This window comes from Lampetra planeri, chromosome 3 (assembly GCF_965212315.1).
Source record: "Lampetra planeri chromosome 3, kcLamPlan1.2.h2, whole genome shotgun sequence".
Lineage (NCBI taxonomy): Eukaryota > Metazoa > Chordata > Hyperoartia > Petromyzontiformes > Petromyzontidae > Lampetra > Lampetra planeri.
In genome coordinates, this window is record NC_136109.1 from 18,981,637 (window position 1) to 19,008,363 (window position 26,727).

The following is a 26,727-nucleotide window of genomic DNA, read 5'->3' on the forward strand; positions in this document are numbered from 1 at the left end:
CTCGCCGCTCCCAGCCTCTGTAAAGTGCTGATATTTTTTTTGCCCAGCCGCAGGACTGTTCTTATAAAGAAGATGACGCGAGAAAATAAACACGGGGCAAGTCATCCACGATTGTAGTTTATCAATAACTTTCAGTCGTTATGAACTGATGAAGCCAGCCTCCAGGTACAAGCGTCTTCAGAATCTGAGCCCAACTTAGGCACTTTTGTTTCGGATGTACGCACACTAAATTCATCAGGCTAAAAAAATATTTTAAGAAATTTGCACCCCAAACACCGAGTTATTTTCTTATGGACACGTGCTTGGGCCATGTCATGAACTTGCCGCTTGGCAAACGATGGAAAACAACATAGTGAATGTGAAATGTGAGTTAGTGATGTGACCACATTACCCTTGTCTTAAAGTATTTGGGAGGGACATCGCTAGGCGGTGCAGTCAAGTCGAGTTTGTCTTTCTGTTTATTCTTCTCAATAAAGAAACATCAGAACATGTGTGAGACCGACTGGGGCACATCGACTAGGTGTATGGCTACTAAAGAAAAGACCGGTGTCTGTTTTTGATAGCAACTTCCTCTGAGCTTCGTAGGGTTCTGTTGTCAACTTTTTGTTCAGGATTTACTGCCAGGGTTCAATAAAAGGGGTGTATGGGCTCTCTAGGTGGTGATTCTTCTGCTGTTTCCTTTTACGCAACTGAAACTTGCGCTGTCCCTGTGCTTCTTTGCTGTTACTAGCGTTATTTCCGCGCTGTCGTCTGCCTCCTGTTGCCTACCGCTGTCTTCGGCATTTTTTCCTTGCTGTTGTCAACGTCATGTTCACTGTTGATGCTCCTGGACGATTAACAATGGTGCTAATCTGCTTCATTTAAATGGTGATGGTGGTGATGTTGTTGATCATTTATTGTGCTGGTGTCGGTCCTGATGGGGTTTATCAACGGTCATGATGTGAATGGGCTTGATTGTGATAGTGTAAATGCAATAACCTCGAATATTGTGGTGAATGATCGTGGTTTGGTGGTGTTGATAGAGACGATGGGAATGGTGTTGCAATGATGTTTGTGGTTATGTTAATCTCCGTTCAGTTCAATGCTCGGGACACATGTACAAACATACTTTTTACACCCATTTAACACGTAGTTAAAAACACTCGCACACTTTAATACGTGAATGCACACACACATACGCAATCACTTGAACACATTTACACACTGTTGACAGTCATATATAAAGCAGTAGGTTTTGTACTGTCAATGATGTTCTCTAATGCGTGTGTTTTGTGTGTGTGTGTATGCGCGTGTGTGTCAAACGTTTCCCCACCACCGGTCTTGCCCCGTCTTGTTGCTATGTTGTTTTTTTTGACTGCTCTTGTGGAATTGCTGTTTGATTTGCTGTGCTTGTTGTTTAAACGTTGTTTTTGTTGCTTTGCTTTAATTTTGTCTTGTTTGGTGAATTGTTGCTGGCACGTTGTCACTTTTCAATGATTTCAATTGTTTCCTCTTTGCATGTCAATCGTCTCTTATTACCGTACGCGCTGTGTGGTTGACTGCCGTTCATTCTGCAATTTCTCTGTTCCACTATCAATCCTTCTTGCGTTTGGTTTGTGCTTGGCTGTCATTGGTCATCTTGTTTGCCCTGTGTTTCGCTCTCGCTCGTTACCTTGCTTGCTGCCCTGTGTTGGCCTGTTATTCGTTCCCTCGTTCATGCCGCCGCCGTTGGTGCGACAGCTGTCGATGCTGTTCACGGAGGAGTGCGAGCGCGTTCGCGATCTGATGCACGTGCACTCGTTCAGCCATGACTTCCACCTGCGCGTCGCTCACCACTACCTGCTCGGCCGCCAGCTCACGTTCCCGCGCTCGTACGCCCTGGGAGCTTTCCTGCACCGGTTCGCACGCGCCCATCGCAGCGCCCCCAAGTACGGGCGGAACCACCTGCTCACAGGTGAGGGCGGCAACCAGGAAGACGGGAGGGCAACTGGTGAGAAAAGGGAGAGGCAAGGAGAGATAGGCGGGGTGACGTGTGGAGAGTTACGGGTTGGTATGGGTGAGGGGGTCATGGTGAGGTAAAGGGTAGCGGGAAGGTGAAGAAAGGGACATGGAGAACGAGCAAAGACATGAAGAGGCTGGGGGGGTGGTACAGAGAGGCATTGAGAGGCACAGACAACACGGAAAGGCGCGTAGAAGCACATGGAGGGCATGTGGTGGCAAGGCAGACATGGGGATGGACACGGGGATTGACGAAGATGGTGATAATTATTCTGTTACTCCTGTGATAATTCCAACTCCACTCTTGCCGCTACTGCTAATATTGATTCTGCTGATGATGATGATTATGATACTACTATATTCACTGCTTCATACCTCATGACCCCCATGCCCCCCTCCACCTCTCATTTCCTGCATGCAGGTGAGCTGGAGCTTAGCGTGGGGGGCACGCCCGCCCCCCAGCTCTACGCCTACATGGTGGAGCATGCTCACACCTACGGCTTGAAGCCACTCACCATGGAGAGCGGCCCCGGGCCTTGCTCCCCGGGAGGCCTGGCCCTCGAGTTCGCCCTCGTCGCTCTCTCCACCAGGTGCTGGGGGGGGCAGGAGGAGGTTAGGGAGGAGGTGGTGGTGGCCCCGTTGCCTGGTGCCGGGTCCCGGTGCTGATGGTGTATATATAGAGCAGTGTTCTTCATTGCAAGGCCCGCGGGCCACTGGCGGCCCCTGTTGGCCTGTTAGTGCGGTCTCTGACGTGCGGCACTCCGGCAACACACAAATGTGTAAACGGCCTCGTCGTGATGCTGTCAAACCCATTGGTTTCAAATGTGTAGAGGCCCTCGCACTGATGGAGACGTTTCGGCGAAAGTGGCCGCTCTCTGAAGATTAGTGAAGAACATTGATCTAGAGTGAGGCTGTGGTGGTATGAGTGGTCTGGATGTGCATAATCAGAATATTTCTGTATAATGGGAAGATCCTATGAGCTATGAAGCTCTTTTTCACAGATGTTCAGTCGGGGCAGGACGGGAAGTTACAACAACAATTAATACAATAACACAATAGTCGGGCAAAGTATCGGAGAGGTAAGCAAATCACTAAATAAGTAAAATAGATTAAGTATATAAATTCAAATTGCATAAGTACGTCAATTCCCAAACTTGGGCAAGGTAGCGAAACGACAGCAAGAACAGGCCCAAACCACACCAAGACAAAAACAGTCCATCACGATAAGTTGCAGATGAAAACTGAACAATCAACGGCATTCTGCCGGTTGGGAGACTGGACGCGTGCCTGGGAGTCGAGGGCGTTAAAGGAGCAATAACCTTCACCGGATAGATGTCAATGTCGACATAAACGACGAGAAATTAAAAACCCCACTTGTCCGGTCTTTCAGCCAGGGTGTGGCGGTGCATGATGCCTGCAATCCAGTCTACTTGAAATCCCGAAACCCACTTTTGTGTCATGTGACGAAATGACAGTACAACAAGTGGGTTGGGAACCCATTTGTGCGGTCTCTTTAAGCGTCATCCCTTGTGTTTTCTCCATCTCCAATTTCCTCCTAAGTTAAGCAAAAATCATCAGTCTCTGCAGCTTGATGAAGGGGGGAGTTGCCCATGACCGATTCAGATATCACTCACCATTGATATTGGCACCCCGACACCCTGATTCGCACGGTTTGCTGCATCCAGTGTTAAAGAAGTTCAACATACATGTACAGTGTTTATTGTGTTTGTTTGTCTTCGTACCATCATATGTGTTTACATGTTCATATGCCATGTGATCAGGTCGGGCTCCTATAAGGATGCCGATGGCGTTCGTCATTTTGATGACTTTGATGTCTCGCTGATCGTGAGGCAAGACACCTCGAGCCTGTACACTCAATATGAGCAGGAGCAGCAGCAGCAGCCTGAGCCACAGCAGCAGCAGAAGCATTCAGATCTGAAGTATTGAATGGGCAAATGCATTCAACTCACCAGTTCACTCAACCATCTACTCATTCGCTCAACCACTCGCTCGCCTACTCACCCGCACACTGTCAGTTACCACGTCACTCACTCAACCATCTACTCATTCACTCAATCACTCGCTCGCCTACTCACCCGCACACTGTCAGTTACCACGTCACTCACTCAACCATCTACTCATTCACTCAACCACTCACTCGCCTACTCACCCGCACACTGTCAGTTACCACGTCACTCACTCAACCATCTACTCATTCACTCAACCACTCGCTCGCCTACTCACCCGCACACTGTCAGTTACCACGTCACTCACTCAACCATCTACTCATTCACTCAACCACTCGCTCGCCTACTCACCCGCACACTGTCAGTTACCACGTCACTCACTCAACCATCTACTCATTCGCTCAACCACTCGCTCGCCTACTCACCAGCACACTCTCGGTTCCCTTTTCCTGCAACTTCGCTATGTATATATGTTTAATTTCAAGGCCACAGTGTTTAAGATGATTGTGTTGCCGTTTTGGTGTTAACTCTGCTTGTGCACCACTGCCAACACGCAGCAGAAGCAACATCACCAAATGATGTGTTTTAATGACTAAACCACTCATTTCTACTCATTCGCTCTCCCGCTATAACACCCCCCCCCCCCCCCCCCCGGGCCTGCTGGTGTCTCAGGCTGCTCTACTGCCTGGTCATGACGAGCTGCCGCGAGCTGTTCCCGCGCCTCACGGCCGACATGAGTCGTTTCCGCAAGCTCCCCCGCTCCTACCGCCCTGAGCAGCAGCAGCAGCAGCAGCAGCAGCTGAAGGACCAGCAGCAGCAGCAAAAACTCGATGGACAGCAGCAGCAGCATGCGAAGATGAAACAATTGCAACAGCTGCAGCAGGAACAGCAGGAGCAACAAGTGCCTCAACAGTTGACACAACAACAGCTGCATGACAATGATGATGACGACGATCGTCAGCTGCAGCAGGAGAACATGAAGGAGCAACAGCAGCAGCAGAGGTCAGAGGCGTGCCCCCTTCTGCTGCAGCAGCTGTTGAGGCGCACGGATGGAGCAGCAGAGGTGACAGCAGGGCCCCGCGAACAGCACGCGCAGAAGAACAGCAGGGAACTGCCAGTGAGTGTGTAATGGGGAGCAGTGACGTTTTGGTTCGTCCACTGTGCTATGCAATTAGGGTTCGCAAACAGCATTTGTTATCGTCGTTAATGAGGCTGAATGGGGTATTGTGTGTGTGTGTGTGTACACCACCGTCGTAATCGCTAATGTCAACATCAACAGTCGCCTTCACCATTACCACCACCTCCGTCACCATCAACAAAACTACCACGACCAGCAACACCATTCAAAGTCGATTTCCCTCCCCTCCCGCGTGCCGTGCAGTTGCCACTGCCCCCCTCCTCCACATCCCCATCCTCTTCCTCCACCTCGTCTTCCCCGCCGCACCTCCCGCTCTTCCCACTCCTCGCCAGCGAGAAGGAGTCGGCGCTCGCGAGGATCCGCTCGGTGGTCGCCCTGGCACGCTCCCAGTGCCGCCGGGACTCGCTGTGGCAGAGGCTGCTCCTGGCGGCCGACTCCACTTCCGAAGCCTACGCGGCCCCGGCACCGCCGATGGCATCTCCCTCGGCAGCAACGTTGACGTCGGCGTCTTCGTCGCTGGCCAAGTGAGAACGCCGTGGCTGGGGCGGGGGGTGGGTTTGGAGGTTGTAGTTTTGGTGCTGCGATGGCGGGATGTTAACTACCTCACCTGGTATGCAGGAGGTTGTGGGGTCGGTACCCACCCTTACGGCTGCTGTATATTTGGAGTATGCATGTCTCTCTCTCCCTGTGATCGTGTGGTAACTTTTCTGGGTCTTATATTTTCTTTCCTTCACGTTGAGAAACGTGTATTTAGATTATTTGGCTGATATAAATTTCCACACGATAAGCCACTTCGTTGAGCTATCACTTGTGGCCAGGTTGCTTCTGAAAAAGAGTGATATAGCTCGGTGTGCTTTAACTGGTCAAATACAAATTATTTAGCTCATAGTTTGAATAAGACGGTGCTTGGCTGAACTATTTTACTGCTTCCTTTAGACCACGGACCTTTTTAAATGCCTCCAGCACACGCAAAGACCATAGAGGCAACTGCTGTTTGCGAGCCCCGGTTAACGCCAGCGTGGCGCATCGGTAGGTAGTGTGAGCCAGTTTCACTCGCAGATACATTTGACTCCCCAGTGCTGATGTTCTCACACTGCGCTAGATACTCAATGTAACATATAGGGAAGGCCCACGTCAGGCAATGCAGTGTGCTGACCGCTACACTAGCACTTCCCATATACAGACACACATAAACACATCGGGACATGAAAACTCACAAATACGCACGCGGTCATATATACATCCATACACACTCATGGAAGGAGAGGAGACGGAGTGTTCTGTGCTCCGTAACACAAGTACCCTCGTATTTTTGTAGCCTTTTGTCGTCGAACATTGTAACCATATCAACAATATTAAATAGCCGAGGAGCCAGGGGCGTGCCTCTGTCACAATCTGAGCTCCAGGGGAAAGGCTCTAGCTCCTGTCATGTCGCGTTACCCAGGCCTGCCTACCATCGTGTAAGTCTCTAATGATCATGAGCAGGGGGTCAGGGACCCGGGAGGCATAGAATGACCTAACGCCTGGCCTCCTGATGATACAGCAGGCCTTGACCAATGAGGTAAAGATGCAGGTCCTAACATAATTTATATATATAAAATATATACACACACACAGACTGACCTCTTGCCCCGCCGCGTGTGTGTGTGTGTTTGTGTGTGGCAGCAGTGGGGGTGGAGCGCTGGGTGGAGCGGGAGATGGTGGGGGAGCCGGGGGCGGGAGTGGCGGTGGGGGGTCGGCGGCGGCGGCGGTGGCGGTGGGGGGGGGAGACCTCTCGCTGCCGCTGCGAGCCCTGGCCCCCCTGAGCCAGGCGGAGCTCAGGGAGCTCGTGGAGGCCGTGAGCTGCAGGCCGCTCAAGCAGCTCGACACACGACTCGTACGCACAGTGACACGCTCGCTCGTCACAAGCTCGCTGACGGCACTCGGTGGCACACAGTGACACGCTCATTGACACGCTCAACAATACCCACGCATACTCAGTGACGCAGTCGGTGGTGACACGCTCGGTGACAGTCGGTGGCACACACAGTGGAACGGTGACCCAATCAACGCCACTCAATCAAATAAACTGGCACACTTGGTGACATTCTCTGTAACACAATCATTGCTATACGGTAACAGTGAGTGGCCGTGTTGGTCATTGACACTCAGTCGACACGTTCACCGTGATAGTGACACATAAACCCTGATAGTGACACATTCACTCCTGATAGTGACACTTTAATTCTTGAAGTACCACTTTAACAGTGACACACTACCCCTGATAGTGACGTGTTAACACTTTGACCCTGACCTTGCGCCATTGTTTATGTGTTTTGTCCCAGGAGTTCTTTGAGACCCTGGCTCCATCCTGGTACCAGGGTCTCATCCGCTTGCTCCAGGGCAGGTTCTCTCACAACTGTCGCCTCTTCAACAATGCTGACGGCAGCGTTCAGTACCTGGTACATCCTCCAGACACACACACACACACGCGCAAAAAAGACAAAGATCCCCATATAGCCTTTAACATACTGTTGGGGCAAGTGCTGTTAGCGAGCACCTATGGAGGCCAACGCGGCACACAAGAGGGTGATCAGCCAGCACCACGCCTGGCCACCTTTGTCTCCCCAGTGGCGATGTTTACACATCACACCAGGTACTCGTTTAAGGCTAAGTCGACAGAAGGGAGGCCCAGGACCGATTTAGATAATCGTCACTGTTTGTGGTGGCTATGAGCGAGAATCGTACTCAAGTCGCCGGATTCATAGTGCAGCGCGCTAACCACAATTACTCCCGTATCCGCACATGCACACAGTCACACGGCACAAATACTCCCCCTACAAATACACATACGCTTCTACACACCTCCTCCATACATATATTTATGCAATCGTATACTTAAATACTTACCGACCTAGCTAGAATCTGACCTTCACACACACACACCTACCCACAGCAATGATAAAAGTAAATATAATTAAGGGACTGCATATGACAACGGTGTACAAGGGGCAAGTCAACAAAATCTCTCCACGTTCCTGATTTTTGCCGCCTGATAACAGGACACATTCCATATTAAAATATAAATAAAATATATCGTGCTAACATTCGCTCTGTCCCCTACTCCGATAAAGTGACATTAGCCAAACATTTAGTTTGTTGTATGTTTTTCTGTTATACGACGGTGCTCATGATAAAGATGATACGAAAAACATTTTTAACCTGCTTTTCCACCACCCACCGGCATATATGCACACAGCCATCCTAAATCCGTACCACCTACCTCCTCACAACATAGCTGCCCCCATTCCATGCCTGGTCTCTTGGAGTCAAATCTCAATCAACTCTGATCCTGAAACTCCTGTATCCGAGTCTCAATCAAGACTGGGGCTGGTGACATGTGGCATGGCCTAGCAGTTTGACGTGGTGACATGGCCTATCCGTAGCGCATTCACTGCTTTTGCGGAGGGGCGTGGGTCAAACGCTGCATCGTGCACTTTCAGATGGGCTTCTGCGGCCGTCTGGAACGCTCTTCTTTCCAATATTAGGAAGACACTAGGAGCTATGCACTTTTAAATCGTCTAGATTGAAACATTTCTTTAAGTGCTTATTTTTCAGTATTTCCTTCACCTGCACATACGATTAGCATAGTTGGCTATGTACTGTGCGAAAAAAATTCTACATACATACATGATGCTAATCCTGGTCTCCTGTTCTGTATTTCAGGCGGTATTGAATCAGAAGTTCCCAGACTGCTGTCTGCTCGTTCATGTTGATCTTCACAACAACCACACAGTGAGTCAAGTTCGTATGTATATACAGTACGTGTGTGTGTGTGCATAATGCATGTAGGTGTATTCGTTTACATGTCGGTGGTTAATCATAATTATAATGGTAATCATTATCCTTGCCAGGTCTGTAAAATAAGCACCGTTTTGTGGGAAACAAGAATTTTGTTGTGCGGTGCAGGAACTGGCTGCCACTGTTATCATTCATCTTTATTTTTGTGTGCCGCTGCTGGATCATTGATTCGCCACCATTTTGTATGCACTGCTTGGACGAAGGCCTCCCCAAACCGTCACCATTCCTCCCGATCATGCAATGCAGCATTCCGTTTCTTAGCTGCTGCTGCACACAAGCCGTATATACGCACTTTGCACTTCTTTCGCAACGTACGTAGCCAATCGTGCTCATCGGAGCTGATCTCGTGCCCACGGTGGACGTTCTGCCAGGCGTCTTCTCTCCTTTCGTTGCGATTCTGTCATTGGTTTCATCCTCCAACCATGAACTCTTTTTTAGCACCATGTCCTTCCGAAACCCATTTTTCTGTGAGGCCAGAATGATGTCGTTAACTGTCTTTTGTTCTCTCATCCTCCTGTCTCTGTCAAAAATCCAAGCATGCATCTCTCCATATGTCTTTTTGCACTCTTCTGCTTTTGCTCCATCTTCTATGTCGGCGTGCATTATTCTGACCAATATTTCACGGCAGGTAATACACACAGATGACAAACATTCTGCTGTAGGCACATCGGTGCGTTGCTTTTCATCGTCAGGTTTAGTTTTCCCAAAATCGCTCCCAAAATGCTCTCGCTCGCCACTTTATTTAATTGTTTTCTGCCCTACACAATTGCCCTCGCTATGTATCCTCTGATGTGTTTTCCAATTGTCTCTCCAATAGATATCTCCATTCGTTTACCGAGCTCGTTGTTCATGGCTTGTTGTGTTCATCCATCCCTTGAGTCCATCTTCGTGTTCGACTTTATTAAGTTATTTGATCGTTTGCTATAATTATTTTACATCGGTGGTTTTATTTGGTAGTAAATGCAATTACTTCAATGGCACCCGCTGTAGGAACGTGAAATTTCCGTTGCTGGCTCAGAGCAACAGAAAAAGATGAGTGTAATACTGTGTTGCTCATTTCGGTGGCGAGACATTTTGACTTCGGCGAGTATACATTTGAACAAACATTTATTAGTGAAAATGTGTCAAGATTTTTAAAAAATGTAGTATACAGTTGTGTTTATGTGTGCGTGTGTGGGGAGTGGTAGTGCAGCGGTTAGCGCACTGCACTTCAAACCTGGTGACTTAAGTTTCATTCTCACTCACAGCCAACACCAGTAACGATTATCTGAACCGGTCCTTGGCCTCCCCTAGGTTGACTCGGCCTCAAATGGGTACCTAGTGTGGTGTATAAATATCGCCACTAAGGAGACGAACGCGACCAGGCGTGGTTAATGCCACCTACCACTTCATGTGCCTTCTGTAAACCAGCCAAGGTAGTTAACATCTCGTCACCACGGCACCCTGCCGGCCTTCGTAGGTGCTCCCTAAGATTACCTGCCCCAAAAGTCCGTTAAGGATATGTGGGGGATCTTTGTCTCTGTGTTAAGGTACCAGATGGCTTTGATGCGGTATTAATATGCATAATAATGGCGATGGTGAGAAGGAAGTTGAGATTATATTTACATTATCAGGGAACATTTTCCATCGATTCCATAAACCACCTTAAATGAATATAGAGGTAAACTTTATACTCTTTGGTTCTTTCGGTAAAGTCACGTAGTTAGAAAGCTTCAAATCAAGGTAAACTGTAGTTGCAGGAAATGTCTGTTAAGGTGTTAAAAATAACGTCTATTTTTTAGTCCAGCTCTTTGACTGGTGAAATAATACAAACTCGATGAGATCTTGTCATTTGAATACAGGAGTGTGTAGAGGATACTCTGAATTTTAATGTAAGGATGGGGTTAAGCAACTTCCAAGTTGGGGAATGTAACACGAAGATATTGTAGATGTCATCAAGAAGAGGAGTTTGTGAGGGGTGGGTCAAGTGTTCATTGAAAAGGAGGGCAGGATATCGAGACGGACATTGTTGTGGCACCTGCCAGGTTGGTGACCATGGTGTAGACCTTGAAGGTAAATGATCGCAAGGGTGAACACAATAGGAATAGCTAAAGCCGCCAGGTTGTGTTGATGAGACTAAGAACAGACCTAATGTTGTCAGTTGTTGACTCTGCAGCACTTGAGGGATTTGTCAAGAGGAAGGAAGCGATGGTGCGGTTGGATCAACGATATTTACTTATACACACCTACGTGTGTTTTGAATGTGAATGTGTCTTTGTATAAAATGTCACAAGTAAATGTCCGTGTGTGAATCGGCCTAAAAAATGAGTACCTGGTGTGGTGTGTAAACATCGCCACCGGGGAGACAAAGGCAGCCGGGCGTGGTGTTGGCCACCCACCCCTTCGTGTATTGTGCTGGGCTTCATAGGTGCTCGCTAACGCCCCAACAGTCTGTTAAGGGCTATACGGGGGGATCCTTGTCTTCATCGTATGTGTTCGCATTTCACAGTAAATCATCAGTGCCACTGTTTCCTAGAAGCATTCGATATTGTTTATTTATTTTACAAAATAAATACAGATTAGACCAGTCAAACAAGGAGTGCTGCAGGCATTTTATTAAAGTGAGGAAGGGTGGGAGGTGGGGAAAAGAGAGAAAGATAGAGAGATGGCTTTACGTAACTCAACATCCTTTATTTAACCATCGCGTGCGATCGTCTTTGCCGCTGGCAATTTAATCGGGCCAGGGGTGTCTCGCAAGTTCAAGTTCACATCCCATTTCGGAGTATACTTAGTCTGTGGAATTAGATGATCAACAACATAATCATGATCGTCAGGTCTGTGGGTGGGGTAGACAATGTGAAGGGACCGCTTTGTTGGAAGTCAACGGTGGTTTTGCCCTGTTGACAAGATCCGCAGGCCCTCATCATCGTAATGACATTATCACGACCAGCTCTCGCGCCCCACCAATGGAGATGAGCACCCCTCCGTGTAATGATGCACCTGCGCAGGCAGAGAAACACACGTGTATGCTTTGCAGTGTATATTAGAGCTGCGCCAGTCACAATTCTTAGCCTGGAATCGCGTTCCAATTCTTGGAAACCAAATTGGATGCTTGACGGGGATCTATGGAATCGTGGACTGGCCATGGGCTCTGCGGGGCCCTGGCGTGGCGTTCAGTTGGGCCTGACCAGCCTCGTGGAATCGACAGTGACACGTATATTACATTCCAGACGATTCAGTGGCAATCCGGGTCGATACTGGACAGCTGGAGAAGGTAGCTTCATTCATTTAACACGTAGGCTTTCGCACACCAATATTATTCATTATGAATATAAATGTGTCTAACCCACCACCCGACACAGCCAAATATTAACGTTTGTTACGTAAACAAAAGGTGCCAATTAGTTACTACTTGAGAACACCGCTTGTGTGTTGAAGAGTAAACACCCAACATTTACAATTTGAGTACAACGTTTTGCTGGTCATTACAACCAACTTCATTAGGCGATTTTGTCAGAATTGTGATGAAGTCTTCCTCCTTCCGGTCTTAATGAAGCTTTGGCTTTGCGACATTCATAGTAGAATCGCAACATAATCCCATTCCCATTGCATGACTATTCAATGACGATGTCGGTGAAATGAGTGGACATTTTCACGTGGGAGAATTGCCCATTGAAACGTTACTGCAGAAACCATTATTCTTCAGAGTGGAATTGTCGGGGTCAAATAAGATTTTTGTAGGAATTGCAGAGCTGTCGTATACCGAGAGAGAGAGAAGGGGGAGGAAGGGATAGGAAAGATAGAGGGTTGGTTGCTGTCATCTTAATTAATTGAGCTTCATCATTCCCACACCCTCCACTCCCCCCCCCCAACCCCTCCACCCTTAACAAGCAGTAATCATCGACCCAGATGCCATGAAATGTTGCCGCACGGTCAGTATTGATCAGGCTGTCTCATCTGAAAATGTAGCAACCTCGGACTCGAACCTTGATCCTTTGCATGCGTCGGCATCGTCGGGGAGCAGGAAACGCAAACAACGTCTCCTGAGAAGGAACTGTCCCAGAAGTCGATGCCACAGGCCCATTTCAATAAGGTTTTATTGTAATAGGTGTTCCTCCTTCAATCGGTACGTATAAGCCCAGCAATAGGCACTGCTCCTTGATGCTTCGTGAAGAGCGGTGTTGCCGTGTGCCGGTAATCCGATGAAGTGCAAATTAAGTTGAACCCTCAGAGGTAGGCTCAGCCAAATGGAGTGATAAACAGAGTTGTTACAATGTTGGCTTTTGTTTGTACTGTGGTGGCGAAATCTTGGATTCAAACACTAAAACCTCAGCATAGCCAGCCTAGTGACTACGGCATGGCCATTATGAACCTCCTGAGAGAGACCCAGACTTCAGACTAAAACCGAGCACCTCATTTATTCCCCATTCATCATTAAAGCATTAATTAAAATATCCGTGTTTCCGTGTCTTCCCTGTGCCCGTCTGTGTCTCGCTGTGTGTCTCAATGCACACCTGTGTTTTATATGTCTTTGTTGTGTGTTTCTCAGTGTGTGGCTCTGTGCCTGTATCTGTGTCTAGCGTTGTGGGATTGTGTGTCAACATGTATGCCTCTGTTTCTGTATTCATCTGTGTGTTTGTGTCTGTCTCACTGTATATGTCTTTGTTGTGTCTGTTTCTCGGTGTGTGGCTCTGTGCCTGTATCTGTGTCTAGCGTTTTGCGATTGTGTGTCAACATGTATGCCTCTGTTTCTGTATTCATCTGTGTCTTTGTGTCTGTCTCACTGTATATCTCTTGAGTGAACACCTGTAAAGTGTTTTTGAGATGGAAATTATCACAAGGCATTTGTGTTTTCTGTTTGTGTGTTGTCTATCGTGTGCCTCTGCCTGTCGGTGTCTGTTTCTGCATGTAAGTCTAGCCACGTGTCCGTGTGTGTCTATGTTTATCTCTGAGTGCCTGTTACCATCTGTGTGTGTGTGTGCGCTGCACTCCTCGCTCTGTGGGGGGTCGTGTAGCGATTGGCACGCTGTGCTACAAACCCGGCGACCCCAATTCGATTCCCGCTCATAGCCAACACCAGTGACGATTATCTGCAACATATCTGGGCCTCCCTTGGGTCGACTCGGCCTTAAATTAGTGCCTGGTGTGATGTGTAAATATAACTGCTAGGGAGACAAAGGCAGGTGGGCGTGATGTTGGCCACCCACCCCCTCATGGGTCATGCCGGCCTTCATAGATGCTCGCTAACAGCACTTTCGCCAACAGTCTGTTACGGTTATACGATCTTTGTCTTTGTATATATATGTGTGTTTATCTCTGACTGACTGTCTGTCACCATCTGTGGGTGTGTGCTGCCCTCCTCACTCTGTCTGTCTGTGTGTGTGCCTTGTGTGTTCTCCCCCAGAGCATGCAGGCTGTGTTCAGGGAGTGGCCTCAGCAGCAGCAGCAAGGCCTTGTGCCCTCGGCAGCAGCCGAGTGTGGGTCCGTGCTGACCCAGCACCTCTACCCACACCTGGAAGCCCTAGTGAACGCCGCGTGCTTCTACCTGTGGACCGGGCTACTCTGATTGGCCGGTCGGCAGTGAACTGTGGGACGGCCGCCCCCGCTGTTCTCCAGTGCATTGTTGTATTCACACACACGCCGGTACATGCACAGACAGCCCGTGTACGCACACGTGTACATACATACACGCACGTTTAAATGCACATACTTGTATACGTGCGTATTCTGTACATACACAAATACATACGCACGTATAGAGGCACGCAAAAACAATATCCTCGTGTAGTCTTTTAACAGACTTTTGGGGCGAGTGCTGTCCGTGAGTGCCGGTACAGCGCACGAAGGGGTGGTGTGGCCTACAGCACATTGGGCCACCGTTGTGTGTCCCCAGTGCTGATGTTTACACACTGTGCGGGGCACTCGTCGTTTAAAGCAAAGTCGACTTGGGGGAGACCCAGGATGGGTGTGGATAGACACTACTGATGTTAGCCGTGGCTGGGAATTGGAACTCAGGTCGCCGGGTTTGTGTAATACATGCACATATAGGTATATAAACACATGCACGTAATTAAGCACACATATACACACTTAAACCTACAGACTTGCATACATGCAGTTGCACACCAATACACACTACATGCCCAAATACACACAAACACGCTGACAGTCATATATTTGGCTGTGCAGTCCATGTCTCTCGTAAGAGAATATGATTCTCAATATCCAGATTAATGTGAAGCATCAGTGCTGTATCAGTTTGTCGCCTTTTAAGGCAATAGAGACAATAGTTCTGTCATAGACGAGCTGTTCATGCCATCCCAATAACAATATATTCAAACATCACCTCTCTAAAAGTTAGTGTGATTGCCTATGGATGGCCATTGTGTATCGTCTTAATTAATGACATCGTTACTGAGATCCTGGGTTCGAGCCCTGCGTCTGGGTTGATCTCGAGAAGTTCACAATGGCCGTGTTTGGACACACTCGGCCATTAATGCCGCTGAGAAGCTGGCTACAGATCTTGCCTCTGATGTAAACATATATATATAGCCTCAACAGACTGTTGGGGCAAGTGCTGTTAGCGAGTACCTATGAAGGCCGGCACGGCACACGAGAGGGTGGGGGGTGAGTGACCAGCACCATGCCCGGTCCCCTTTGTCTCGGTACTCATTTGAGGCTGAGTCGACCTAGGGGAGAGGCCCAGGACCGGTTCAGATAATCGTAACTGGTGTTGGCTGTGAGTGGGAATCGAACTCTGGTCCACTGGGTTCGTATATGGCAGCTCTCGCCATCTTCAACCCTGGTCACCAATGGCCGGACGCAGGAAAACAACCTGATTTATAAAATGTCACATTGCACATTACTTCTACCGAGCCCAGTTCTGGGGGCTCCCAGTTTTTAAACGCAGCGGCCATGAAGAACCACATCATGAGATTGTGCTCACGAGAACGATCGAGGATACGATTCCACAAGGAAGTTGAGTTGAAAAAAATAATGTTATTACTTTGAATTCACCGCATTGAACATAATAAATAAAAAATTGTTTGCAGTATATGCTCGTTCGCGTCTTTTGTGCATTTTGCCGACTTGCAAATTCGCATTAAGAGAGGCGGCACCCAGAGGTCGGCAACTGCTGGAAGACCAGAGGGCAATGGCAATGAGGCTGTACCCGCGGTTTCCTGAAGGACTTGTCGACTGTGTAACAATGGGGAAATATCTCAAGTCAGATGGCGGCAAATGAATGACACCGTTAAGACCGGTTTTACCTTGCGAAACCCCATACGTACGAGGGGGACAACGCTGAAAGTTCTACACGGAACAGGTTCACAAACCCACGTGTGATATCTCTACATCGTTGTCCCCCGCTTGTTTCACAAATCCCTGTGCGATCCAACAACCCTCGCTCCCGAGCGCCAGGCTTGCAGGCCTACCGTGTGCCACTGCCTCGCTGTCAGTGGGGGGGGTCGAGGGGCTATTGCGGCATCGCTCAGAGGTGGACTTGCAACCTCATCTGGCCCCAACGCACACGGTGCATCACCTTTAATGACACGCAAACTCAATCAATATGAGCTACATGCAGGAAATAACAGATGGATAGAGAAACACGCGCACGTATACAAAGACACGTTTCCATACACCTACACCTCGGCATGCCTAGAGATTTACACAGACATACACTTATACATCACACAAAAACACAGACCCCCCCCCCCGCCCAAAGCCGTCAACAGACTGTTAGGGCAAGCGCTTTTAGCGAGCACCTATGAAGGCCGGCATGAGACACGGGGGCGGGGTCTGATGCCAACACTGTGCTGGACCGCCTTTGTCTCTCCAGTGCTGATATGTAACACCACACCAGGTACTCGTGTAATACGATCACCCCTCCTCCACCCGACAGTCAATCAAGTTGTCAGTTGGGCAAATGCGCCAATTGATTTGGTTTTTCAGGGAAACGGGAAATGTTGAAAAGCAAGCATTTTTTTTTTAAATTGATCCCAGGTGGCCAATAGGCTGATGGACATAAATGTTATTTTAATTGGTGAAACGGCTGCGTGTCTTATTTTTTAAACCCATCAATGAAAGTGCCGTTTACATTAATTCGGGCTGAGCCCAGCTACGAGATTTGCATTCACATTGGCTTCACTCTTGTTCGCGACCATCATTGGTCGGCAAAATGCCAAGCCCAGCGCCAGCCATGCCTTTGGCTGTTTGTGAGAATGACTGCCTTCCCAGGAACAGAATGGAATTCCCTATTAATAATAAAGAAGGGACCGGCTCGCGTAAAGCCTCATTAAACTCGAGAACAGATAACAGCCCGCATCAGTGTCAAGTGTTCCGAGTGGGTGAATAGGCGAGTGAAATGGGTGAGAAGCAGAGGTGAGTGGATGGGCGAGGAAGCAGAGGTGAGTGTGGGTAATTTAGTGACGGGAGTGCGAGTAGGTGCGTGCGTGCGGTGAATGGGTGGGTGGGCGGGCATCGGAAGTAGGTCAGGAAGTAGGTCAGTAGTTTTGTAAGTGGGTGGGTTATTGAGGGATGGTGGTTTGGTGAGTGAAATATGTGAGGTGTGTCGTGGCTGGTGAGTGGTGTGTGCGCGAGTTTACGAGTGAATTGGGTTCGTGTTTACGTGCACGGCAGAATGCGTGCGCGCCCCGACAATGTATGGGGAGCGGCGGTGCAATGGGTCAACCACTTGTTCTTATGCACGTGTGTGTGTGTGACTGTGTGTGTCTGAGACTGACTGTGTGTGTGACTGTGTGTGTGTGTGTGTGACTGTGTATGTGTATATGTGACTGTGTATGTGTGTATATGTGACTATGTGTGACTGTGTGTGTATATGTGACTGTGTGTGTGTGTATATGTGACTGTGTATGTGTGTATATGTGACTATGTGTGTATATGTGACTGTGTATGTGTGTGTATATATGGGTATCTGTGTGTATTTATGGTTGTGTGTATGGGTATCTGTGTATTTGGTAGTGTAGTGTAAACATTGCCACTGGGGAGACAAAGGCGGTCTGGCGTGGTGCTGGCCACCCACCCCCCCCTCGTGTACCGTTCCGGCCTTCACAGGTGCTCCTCGCTAACAGCACTTGCCCCTCCAGTCTGTTAAGGCTATAGGGGGGATCTTTATCTTTGTGTGTGTGTGTGACTCGAGTTTGCTTACGGAACGTGGCGAATATTGAACCGTTCCTGGGGATACCGTCGATCGGCTCAGACGTAAATGTGTAACGCTGGGGAGACAAAGGCGGCCGTGCGTGGTTTCAGGCCACAGCAGCCCCTTCGTGTGCTATCCCACCCTTATTAGGCAAACGGCACTTTCCCCAACAGTTTACTGAAGAGGTATTTCTATATGTGTACACAGGCTGTGTGTGTGTGTGTCGGAGGGAGCGGTGGCGCAGTGGTGAGCACACTGCGCTGCTATGAACCCGGCGAGTCGAGTTCGATTCCCGCTCACGGCTAAACATTGGTGGCAAATATCTGAACCGGTCCCGGGCCGCCCCGAGGTCGACTTCAACGAGCACGAACATTGGCTGTGCCGGCCTTCATAGGTGCTGCTCGCAAACAGCGCTTCCCCCAACAGTCTGTTGAAGCCTATACAGGGGGGAGGAGGAGGAGGTGGGGGGAGTTTGTCTTTTGACAGGTGTGTGGAGAGTGGCGAGTGCTGCACGTGTGTATATGGGTATGTGCACGAGTGTACACAGGTGTGTGTGAGAGAGAGGGGGGGGGAGTGGTGTAATTAAAGTGTGCTGCTCCTCTCGGCCGTGGCCCAGGGACGAGTCCCTCCTGCGGTTTTAATGGAAACAGAGGCGCTCAGGGGCTCTAGGGGCAGCCTCCTCCTCCTCCACAGCACTCACCACCACCACCTCCTCCTCCCCCCACATGATCTCGCACGCGCGCACACAAAGACAAACATCTCCCGTATAGCATTAATAGACTCTTGGGGCAAGTGCTGTTATAGCGAGCACCTCTACGAAGGCCGGCACTGACACACGAGGGGTGTGGGCGACCAGATGTGTGAAGTAACCCATTTAAGGCTGAGTCAACCTAGGGGAGGCCCACGACCGGTTCAGATATAGACGCCACTGTGTTATTGGTTGTGAGCGGGAATCGAACTCGGGTCACGGGGTTCATCACGCAGCGCGCTGACCGCTGCACTCCGCTCCCCACTCACTCCATCCACGCAGACCCCCGTGCACCCTGCACGTGCACTATGACGGAACATCGCCATGCATGCCACGTGCAGCGTGTTTGTCAATCCACTGCTGGATGAGGGCCTCTACACGCCGTCCGGACTATTTTAACCATTTTCTTGGTTCTTTCGGTAAAGTCACGTAGAAGGGAAATAATAAAATAAATAAAAATAATTCTAGATTTGAAGCTTTCGTGACTGCAAGGATTCATATTCTTAGGTTTTTTCGGTAAAGTCACGTAGGTTAAAAATTAAAATTAATAAAAAATAAAATAAAAAATAAAATAAAAATCACGACGTTTCGGAGGCAACACAAGCTTCCGTCTTCAGGTGGAACCGTCACAGCCCGACAGCTGTATCAAGTAAATGAGGGATTACAGGAGATTTTATTTTAATTTTACTTTTATTAATTTTAATTTTTTACCTACGTGACTTTACCGAAAAAACCTAAGAATAAAAATAAACCATAATAAAATAATTATTGTTCTTTTACTATTTACATTCTACGTGACTTTACTGAAAGAACCAAGAAGATGAATCCCTGCAGTCACGAAAACTTTAAATCGAAAAATATTTTAACCATACTTCACCACTCACGTCGGTGGCTTTTGCTCCACTGCCCATGTCACGATCTACAATGCCTGTTACGCGCTCGATAGTCGCCAGTCCCACACATTACCCCGGCTCAAGCCCTGCTTGGCTTGTGAGATGTGGCACATCTTCTTGGTTCTTTCGGTAAAGTCACGTAGAAGGGAAATAATAAAAATAAAACATCATAAAATAATTCTCACGACGTTTCGGCCACAACGCAAGCAGCCGTCTTGCGTTGTGGCCGAAACGTCGTGAGAAATATTTTTTGTATTTTTATTTTTATTATTTTATTATTTCCCTTCTACGTGACTTTACCGAAAGAACCAAGATGATGAATCCTTGCAGTCACGAAAGCTTTAAATCGAAATGTGGCACAATCAAGGCGTGCTCCGGGTGATTTGCTCAGAGGCATGAACGCTACAAGATGCGCGCACCACAGCGCACTACGGGCGTACGAATGGGCGAGTTTCACAATCACAACGACCCCCACCCCCCTCCTTCATTCACATTTCCTGGAATCAACAAACATCGGAAACAGACCAGACAAGGATCCTAATGTGACCCAGACTGTAACTGAGGTCGCGTTCTGATGAGCAATAATAGTTTGTTTTCTTTATTCGGAATCCGATGATGTGCAATCTATAGTTTCTGCCGCAGCCACTATTAGATGTATATATTGATTACAAATATATATTTATACGAGCAACACGCACATAATTTGAACGTGTCCGTTCGTCCCTTCCAGCAAGGCCAGCCAGTCAGCACAACTTTATAGAGCCCGGTCTCCACGTGTTTCCCTTGCCTCCTCTAAACCGTATATCCCAATTTATCTCCATTTCTTGCTTTGTCTCTTTCGATATGCATCTTTATTCATCTCTTCCCTCTTCTACCACTCATCTTCTCCCTCCACTGTATCTCAGCCCCCCCCCATCTCCCTGTTTCCCCTCGAACCCTTCCGCTTCCTATTCCCACCTCTCCCTGTCCCGTCTCAATCTTGCCTGCCCCCAAATCCTCCCTCCAATCACCGCTTTATCACTTTCCCTCGCTCTCTTTCCGTTTTGCTCCCTCTCTCGTTTCCTCTCCCTCGTGTTCACCTTCTCAAGCGCCTGCTCGTCACCGTGGCGTGCGCGATGACCACCACAGCCACGTGACTTTTCTTTTGTGTTGTGCGCGGTGCTTTTGTAGCGTTTATTTTCATTTGTGTTGCTGGTGACTTTGTGTGTTTCATATTGAAATCGCCTCCAGTGCTTTTGCTGCTGGCGGCAATAAAAGTTGTTTAAAAGTCAAAAGTCTTTCCTCTCCGTGCGACCCCCTTTTACTCTCTCTCTCTCTCCTCTCCTCCAGGTCTCTTCCTCTCTCCTCTGCCTCGCTCACCTCCCCTCCTCTCCCTTCCTCCTCTTTCGTACTTCGCGCGGGACACAACGCGCGGGTGAACCGGGCGGGCGCGCGGTGACATCGGCACGCACGGACCCGTCTCAACTCTTGTTGAATGCGGTCGACGTCATCACGCAGATGTGCGTGATGACGTCAACCGCATTCAACGCAGATGTGCGTGATGACGTGCGCGTACCGTGCACGTGCGCGCCAGCCAGGCAGACATGAATCCAGGCAGGAAGCCAGCCGGCAAAACTTGTTCAAAACAAATATGGAGTAACGAAGTGCATGATTCAGTGGGTGAAATGTAAACCTACGAAACCTATTCCTCCTGCAAGCAGGTCGTGTTCGCTGCCGGACGTTTCCCCTCTGCGGAAACATCTCAGCATAGGGATAAGGGACCGTGCTGGAGAGTAGCGGCGGTAAGCACGTCTGGTGCTGTTCTGTGGCACACCCACGTCTACAACAGCCCCCTTTCGACCACTGCAGATGACCGCGTGGCGTGAGAGAATGTCGAATCTACAGCTGCACGGGTCGCAACTCCTCGATTGCTGACTGTAATTGTTTACTGCGGTAGAGATGGCGCGCGTTCGCCCGAGATCGAGAGCTTTATGAAGCTCGGGGTTGGTGGGTCACACACAGAGACCCCCAATCAACACCCACTGCGCCTGTGAAGGTGGTCAGGATATGGCGAGCACAGCAAGCGGGTTCTTAAAACAACAATTGCCTCTCGGCGTTCTCCAGGCACTCCCGTGTTTGTCCCACATGCAACTGGACGAGTCTCTACAATGGAAATGGCCAAAACATTGCGATCATCGCAGGAGCCTCCCAGAGAATGACGCCCGAGTCTCCGTCTGGTGCACGGGGTAAATACATTGCATTCCCGTACGGTATTATTACTGTACACAGAATCGACAGTGGTCGCACGCATACATACATTTTTTTCAGAATCATAATATTTATTTATACTGGAGGAATCCGATAAGCTATAAAGCTCTTTTTTCCCACAGACGTCCCAGTAAGTTTCACAGACGCCCAGGCGTTTTGATTCGATTCACAAAGGCATTGCGTTGTTTTGTTTCAATGTAGAACACGTGGAAGGTACGGTGGCTACAGGATGTCTACAAAGACATCGCATACGACGACGACGACGATAATACGCACTGCATGAGAGTCACCGTGTCGAAAAGAATCCGTTCCGAGGCGCGTGGCTTCCTCGTGCGCGTCTTCTTAGTGAGTACGCAACGATTGTCATTTGGAGCGTTCCAGACGCACATCTACAAACTCAGAATTAACAAGCTGCGTTCCTCGGCAAACGCGTGTTCTTACTATGTAACGAACAACAACAAAGGAGCAGTTAGCATGCCCTTTACTGCTTTTCTTTGTCTTGCAGTCTTGCGTAGTGTGGAACAGAAAACTTGGAAGTTACAATCTGACCCCCAATCGATTTTAAAAATATATTTGATGACGCCGGCTTCGTGTGTTGGCAGTGGTGCACAACCACCGATTAACAACAAACGCAACACACTCATCAACACCACTGCCAATATCCCCCTCTTTCAATCGATTTGGATCGGATCCACTTCATTGAACCAGATCAGACTGCGACATCCTGGATCGGATCAGATCGGTAGTGGTTTTAACCACACATGATCAGCTCCCATTTTGCTTGGACCATGTCATCCACTCCTAGCCCTAGCATCCATGTGTATGCGAGGACGTATATGTCTGTGTGTGTGTGCCCCTACGGTGCGTGTGTGTAGCTGCGTTAATAATGTATAAGCCGCCGATTAATGGAGGCTCGTGTCAGATGGATGGCGAAGTCGTGAGTGGGAGATGCTATCTCGTTAAAGGAGTCACTGCAGAGAATCTCCCTGTAAGTCGTGGTTTTTTTTTGGTGGATGCTCACTCGTGAAAGCACTTAGGCACTTATACATACAGGCAGACAAGCAGTCGCACACATATAGATACATACACGCGCGGAACAGTAGCAAAGTGATTAGTGCACTGCGCTATGAATTTGGTGACCGGATATCAAGTTCCAAGTTTATTTTTGTTGAACCAGGTGAGAACGTATGAGACCAGCATGAGTCTCATTTGCAACCCAGGGTCACGATACAGGGTCACGATTCAGTCGTGGCCAAGGCAATACCATAGCAAGTATAGTACAGTACAACAATGCAACAAAAATATAAATCAAGAGGAGAAAAAAACCGAATGGTTGAATTTCCCCAGCGCTGGCTCACGTTGGCGAGGGCATTCCGAGGCGCGCTGCTTGTGGCGACGTAACTCGCGTCCACGTGTTTAAGTCGCCACTGTAATGTGTGTTGTACCCACACTGACGTTCAGGGTCGTGTAAGGACACGTCGGGCCGATGTAAAGGCCACGTAGGCGCCGCACACCGTACCTAAATCGCACCGTAACCTAAATCATTCATGGGAGGCAACCGGGACACTGGGGCCAGGAGAAGCCACGGGGATTGGCTCAGGACTGGGGAGAAGGAGGGGGAGAGAGATTTGGCTGTAGAAAGGAGGGAGAGGAGAGGAGAGAGAGAGGCGGAAAAAGAGACCAAGGGACCGGGATTGGTGGAAATGAGAGGGAGGAGATGAGAGAAACCTGTGGGGTGGTTCCAGACGGAACGAGGCGGGGGCTGCTATATAAAGGAGGTGTGACGCTGCTGCTTGAGGCTCTTGGACAGACGGCTTCCTGGGAGTGCTCGTGCGTGGCTTTGTCTTTGGGATGTTTACTGACAGTGGAAGGTAATTTGGTCAAATGGTGACCGAGACCACAATGATGGATGTTTCAGTTTTGATTTATTAGGTATCACCCTGTGAGCCATGCGGCTCTTGACTCGGGTACAACCGCACCAAAACAAAAACATGAACAAGAAACATCTTAAAGTGACTACACGCAACAGAAAAATCTTGGAAATGTATTATCCAGAATGTATGTACGTTGAATTCCTTTTGCGCCGTACGTAACCAACCACGCTAATAGGAGGTACGGGAATCGGAGAATCGAGAGGGATGTACACTGTATAAGATAATTCACATCAATCAATCAACTGCAGGAATTGCTTTTTGTGTTTAGTTGGCTACGTACGGTGCGAAAGAAGTTCCACATGGTGAAGGCGTCATGCTTTTTCGGTCTTGGGGGGGTTGATTGACCATACCTCACCACGCTGGTCAGTGTGGGTTATTGCAGGGGGGGGGGGCAGAAACATCAGATATCACTCACCACTGTCAGGTCACGTGGTTTATAACGCATGTGATGTGCTAACCGCTATACCACCGCTCCTCCAAAACGTGTAAAAATGTAATGAAACGCTGGATCGAGACTGTTCAGAGCCGCGGTTTGGGCTGATTCATAACCACCACATTGCCACCATAATTGGTTTTACATTGAGAGGCACAACGTTCAAAAAATAAGTTTTTCTCGAAATTACTTTTAAAGATTCACTCACACTCGCTCATAGGCTATCTTTCACAACTTATTGAGAGGCGAACGTCAACCGTCTACGAACATTGGTCCGTAATATCTGAATTTGATGATTTATTGGTCAGATGTCAGCCAATTCCAATGTTCATGCTACACCCGTGTCCCTGTTCCATTATCAGTAAGCAGACACTATGTATCCATGTATCTGCGTCTCCACATAGAACATGATAAAAAGTGCACAACACATCGGTCCCACGGCCTTTTGGGAGTGCATAATTTCAGCAGCATTTATTCAGTACAAACAAAACTCTGGATTGGTTTCGACACACGGTGTCTCATCAGCAGTCTGGCTTTGCTTGGCCGAATATCGAAACCGGTCGGGATTTTTGCGATCCCTGAATCAATGTTGATAGAATGATGCACTCCCAGAAGGCCCTGGGGTTGATGGGATGTGTAAAAAAAATACTTTTATGTTTCTACTAAAAACTGTTTTATTTTACCAGGTAAGCCCCACTGAGCTGTATTGCTCTTTTTCAGAAGCGACCTGGCCACACACGATAGCTCAACCAAGTGGCTTCTCACGTGGACATTGATATCAGCCAAAGACTCTAAACGCGTGATGTTGATTCTAAATGTGGAGGGGAAAATCGGAGGACCGGGAAAAAAAGCAACGCGACCACAGTGAGAGAGAGACACCGCAAACTCCAAATATACAAGCATCGGGGTCGGGCTCGAACCCACGACCTCCTGTATACCTGGCGAGGAAGTTAAAATCTTGCCGCCGTGGCGTTTCATGTCGGATTTTTGAAGGCGACATTGTCTGCTCACCTCTCGTGTCGGCAGGTGAAATGGGCAGGATGGAATCTTGGGCCGAGTCCTTTTAGGGGACGAGGTGAGCGGGGCTGGGGGGGGGGGCTGGCACAAAGCTCAATATTTCAAGAGTGTAGATGCATGTGAATACGCCCATCACGTCACCAAGTAGTCCGTGAGAGATACGCACGCGCCTGCGAAGCCGCAGTTTGCCGACAACGTGCGCCGGCGGATTCCCGGGAATTCTCCGCAGATGATTTGGCGACGCTGCTTCTTGCTGTTGGCAGTGGCGCACAAACGCAACTACCAACAGCAACAACTAAACGCTCAACACATTTGTCAAGAAACGCTGCCTTAAAAAAAGAGGGAGAGAAAGGAATATAACACTGGTCAACAAAAAAAAACATTTTTTTCTGGCCTGGACTTTTGCAGCTGTTTTAGACTAATTTCAAGGTGCTGATTCCAAATCTGATCTCATATTTGCTCTATCACATCTCATTTTATGCTATCGGCATACCCCATTGTCATTGATTTTAGCTGAAATTAACTCTGTCACTTATGATTGCAAGTTGTTGCGAGTCAGTGACTGCTTTAGTGTTAAAATATGGTGCTGTATTTTTAGGATCGTGTGTTTATATCATTTTATGTAGATATCCACATTTATTTATTATTTTTATTCTGCAGTTTTTATTGAAAATGCAATATTTGATATCTCAAAAACCTGATATGATAGACAAAAACTGATGCCAGATTTGGAATCAGCACCCCAAAATTACATTAAGACCGTTGGAATACCTTATGCCAGAAAAAGTGTGTTGACCAGTGTAATTGGCAACGTTTTTGGGCGACGGCCTTTCTGCTGGCCTGCGCGCTGTCAAGGTGGACGAGATACACGGCGGAGTCGTCGGAGCTTGACCACGGAAGGCCACGCACACAACTGGCGTGCTCCAAAGGATGGACGTTTTGAATCCGTGCCGACGGCGCCACAATGACACGTGTGATTCGGAAACGCAGACACTGACCGGGATGTTGGGGGGGGGGACCAAAATTTAGACGCGTGGAGAGATGCATTCTTGATTTTACATCGAGAGAAAGAGGATTAAAGAGCATCCATGTGCTCATCGGTGGATAGCCCGGAACTTTCCTGCCTCGCCTCGCACCCAAATAGCATCATATTCCCCTGTAACCATGACGATCCTGCCAGGCCCTCTTCTCAGCGATGAGTATTGGCCAACAATAATGATGATGATGATGATAATAACAACAATATATTCGTCCCCATTCCAGAGCTGTGTGCTGCTACCATTGCGTCATCTATTTTCCGCGGTGTTCGGTTCGTCCAGGGCAGATAGCGGTCAGGATGTTGTGAATCATCATCCTACTTAGTGTGTACACGGGAGCCCGAAGGTCACGCCTCAGCA

The 26,727-nt window shown here is 48.6% G+C and overlaps 1 protein-coding gene across 1 annotated transcript in view; it reads left to right on the forward strand.

Moving 5' to 3' along the window:
* SZT2 (SZT2 subunit of KICSTOR complex) overlaps positions 1-15,955 on the forward strand; it is a 112,107-nt gene extending 96,152 nt beyond the window's left edge. The window contains exons 71-79 of the mRNA XM_078622693.1: positions 1,720-1,933; positions 2,399-2,567; positions 3,759-3,917; positions 4,617-5,061; positions 5,326-5,606; positions 6,748-6,958; positions 7,407-7,523; positions 8,788-8,856; positions 14,306-15,955. Of these exons, the coding sequence (XP_078478819.1) occupies positions 1,720-1,933; positions 2,399-2,567; positions 3,759-3,917; positions 4,617-5,061; positions 5,326-5,606; positions 6,748-6,958; positions 7,407-7,523; positions 8,788-8,856; positions 14,306-14,467 (1,827 nt within the window). The 3' untranslated portion in view covers positions 14,468-15,955. The remainder of the gene's footprint in view (positions 1-1,719; positions 1,934-2,398; positions 2,568-3,758; positions 3,918-4,616; positions 5,062-5,325; positions 5,607-6,747; positions 6,959-7,406; positions 7,524-8,787; positions 8,857-14,305) is intronic.
* The last annotated feature ends 10,772 nt before the right edge of the window (positions 15,956-26,727 follow it).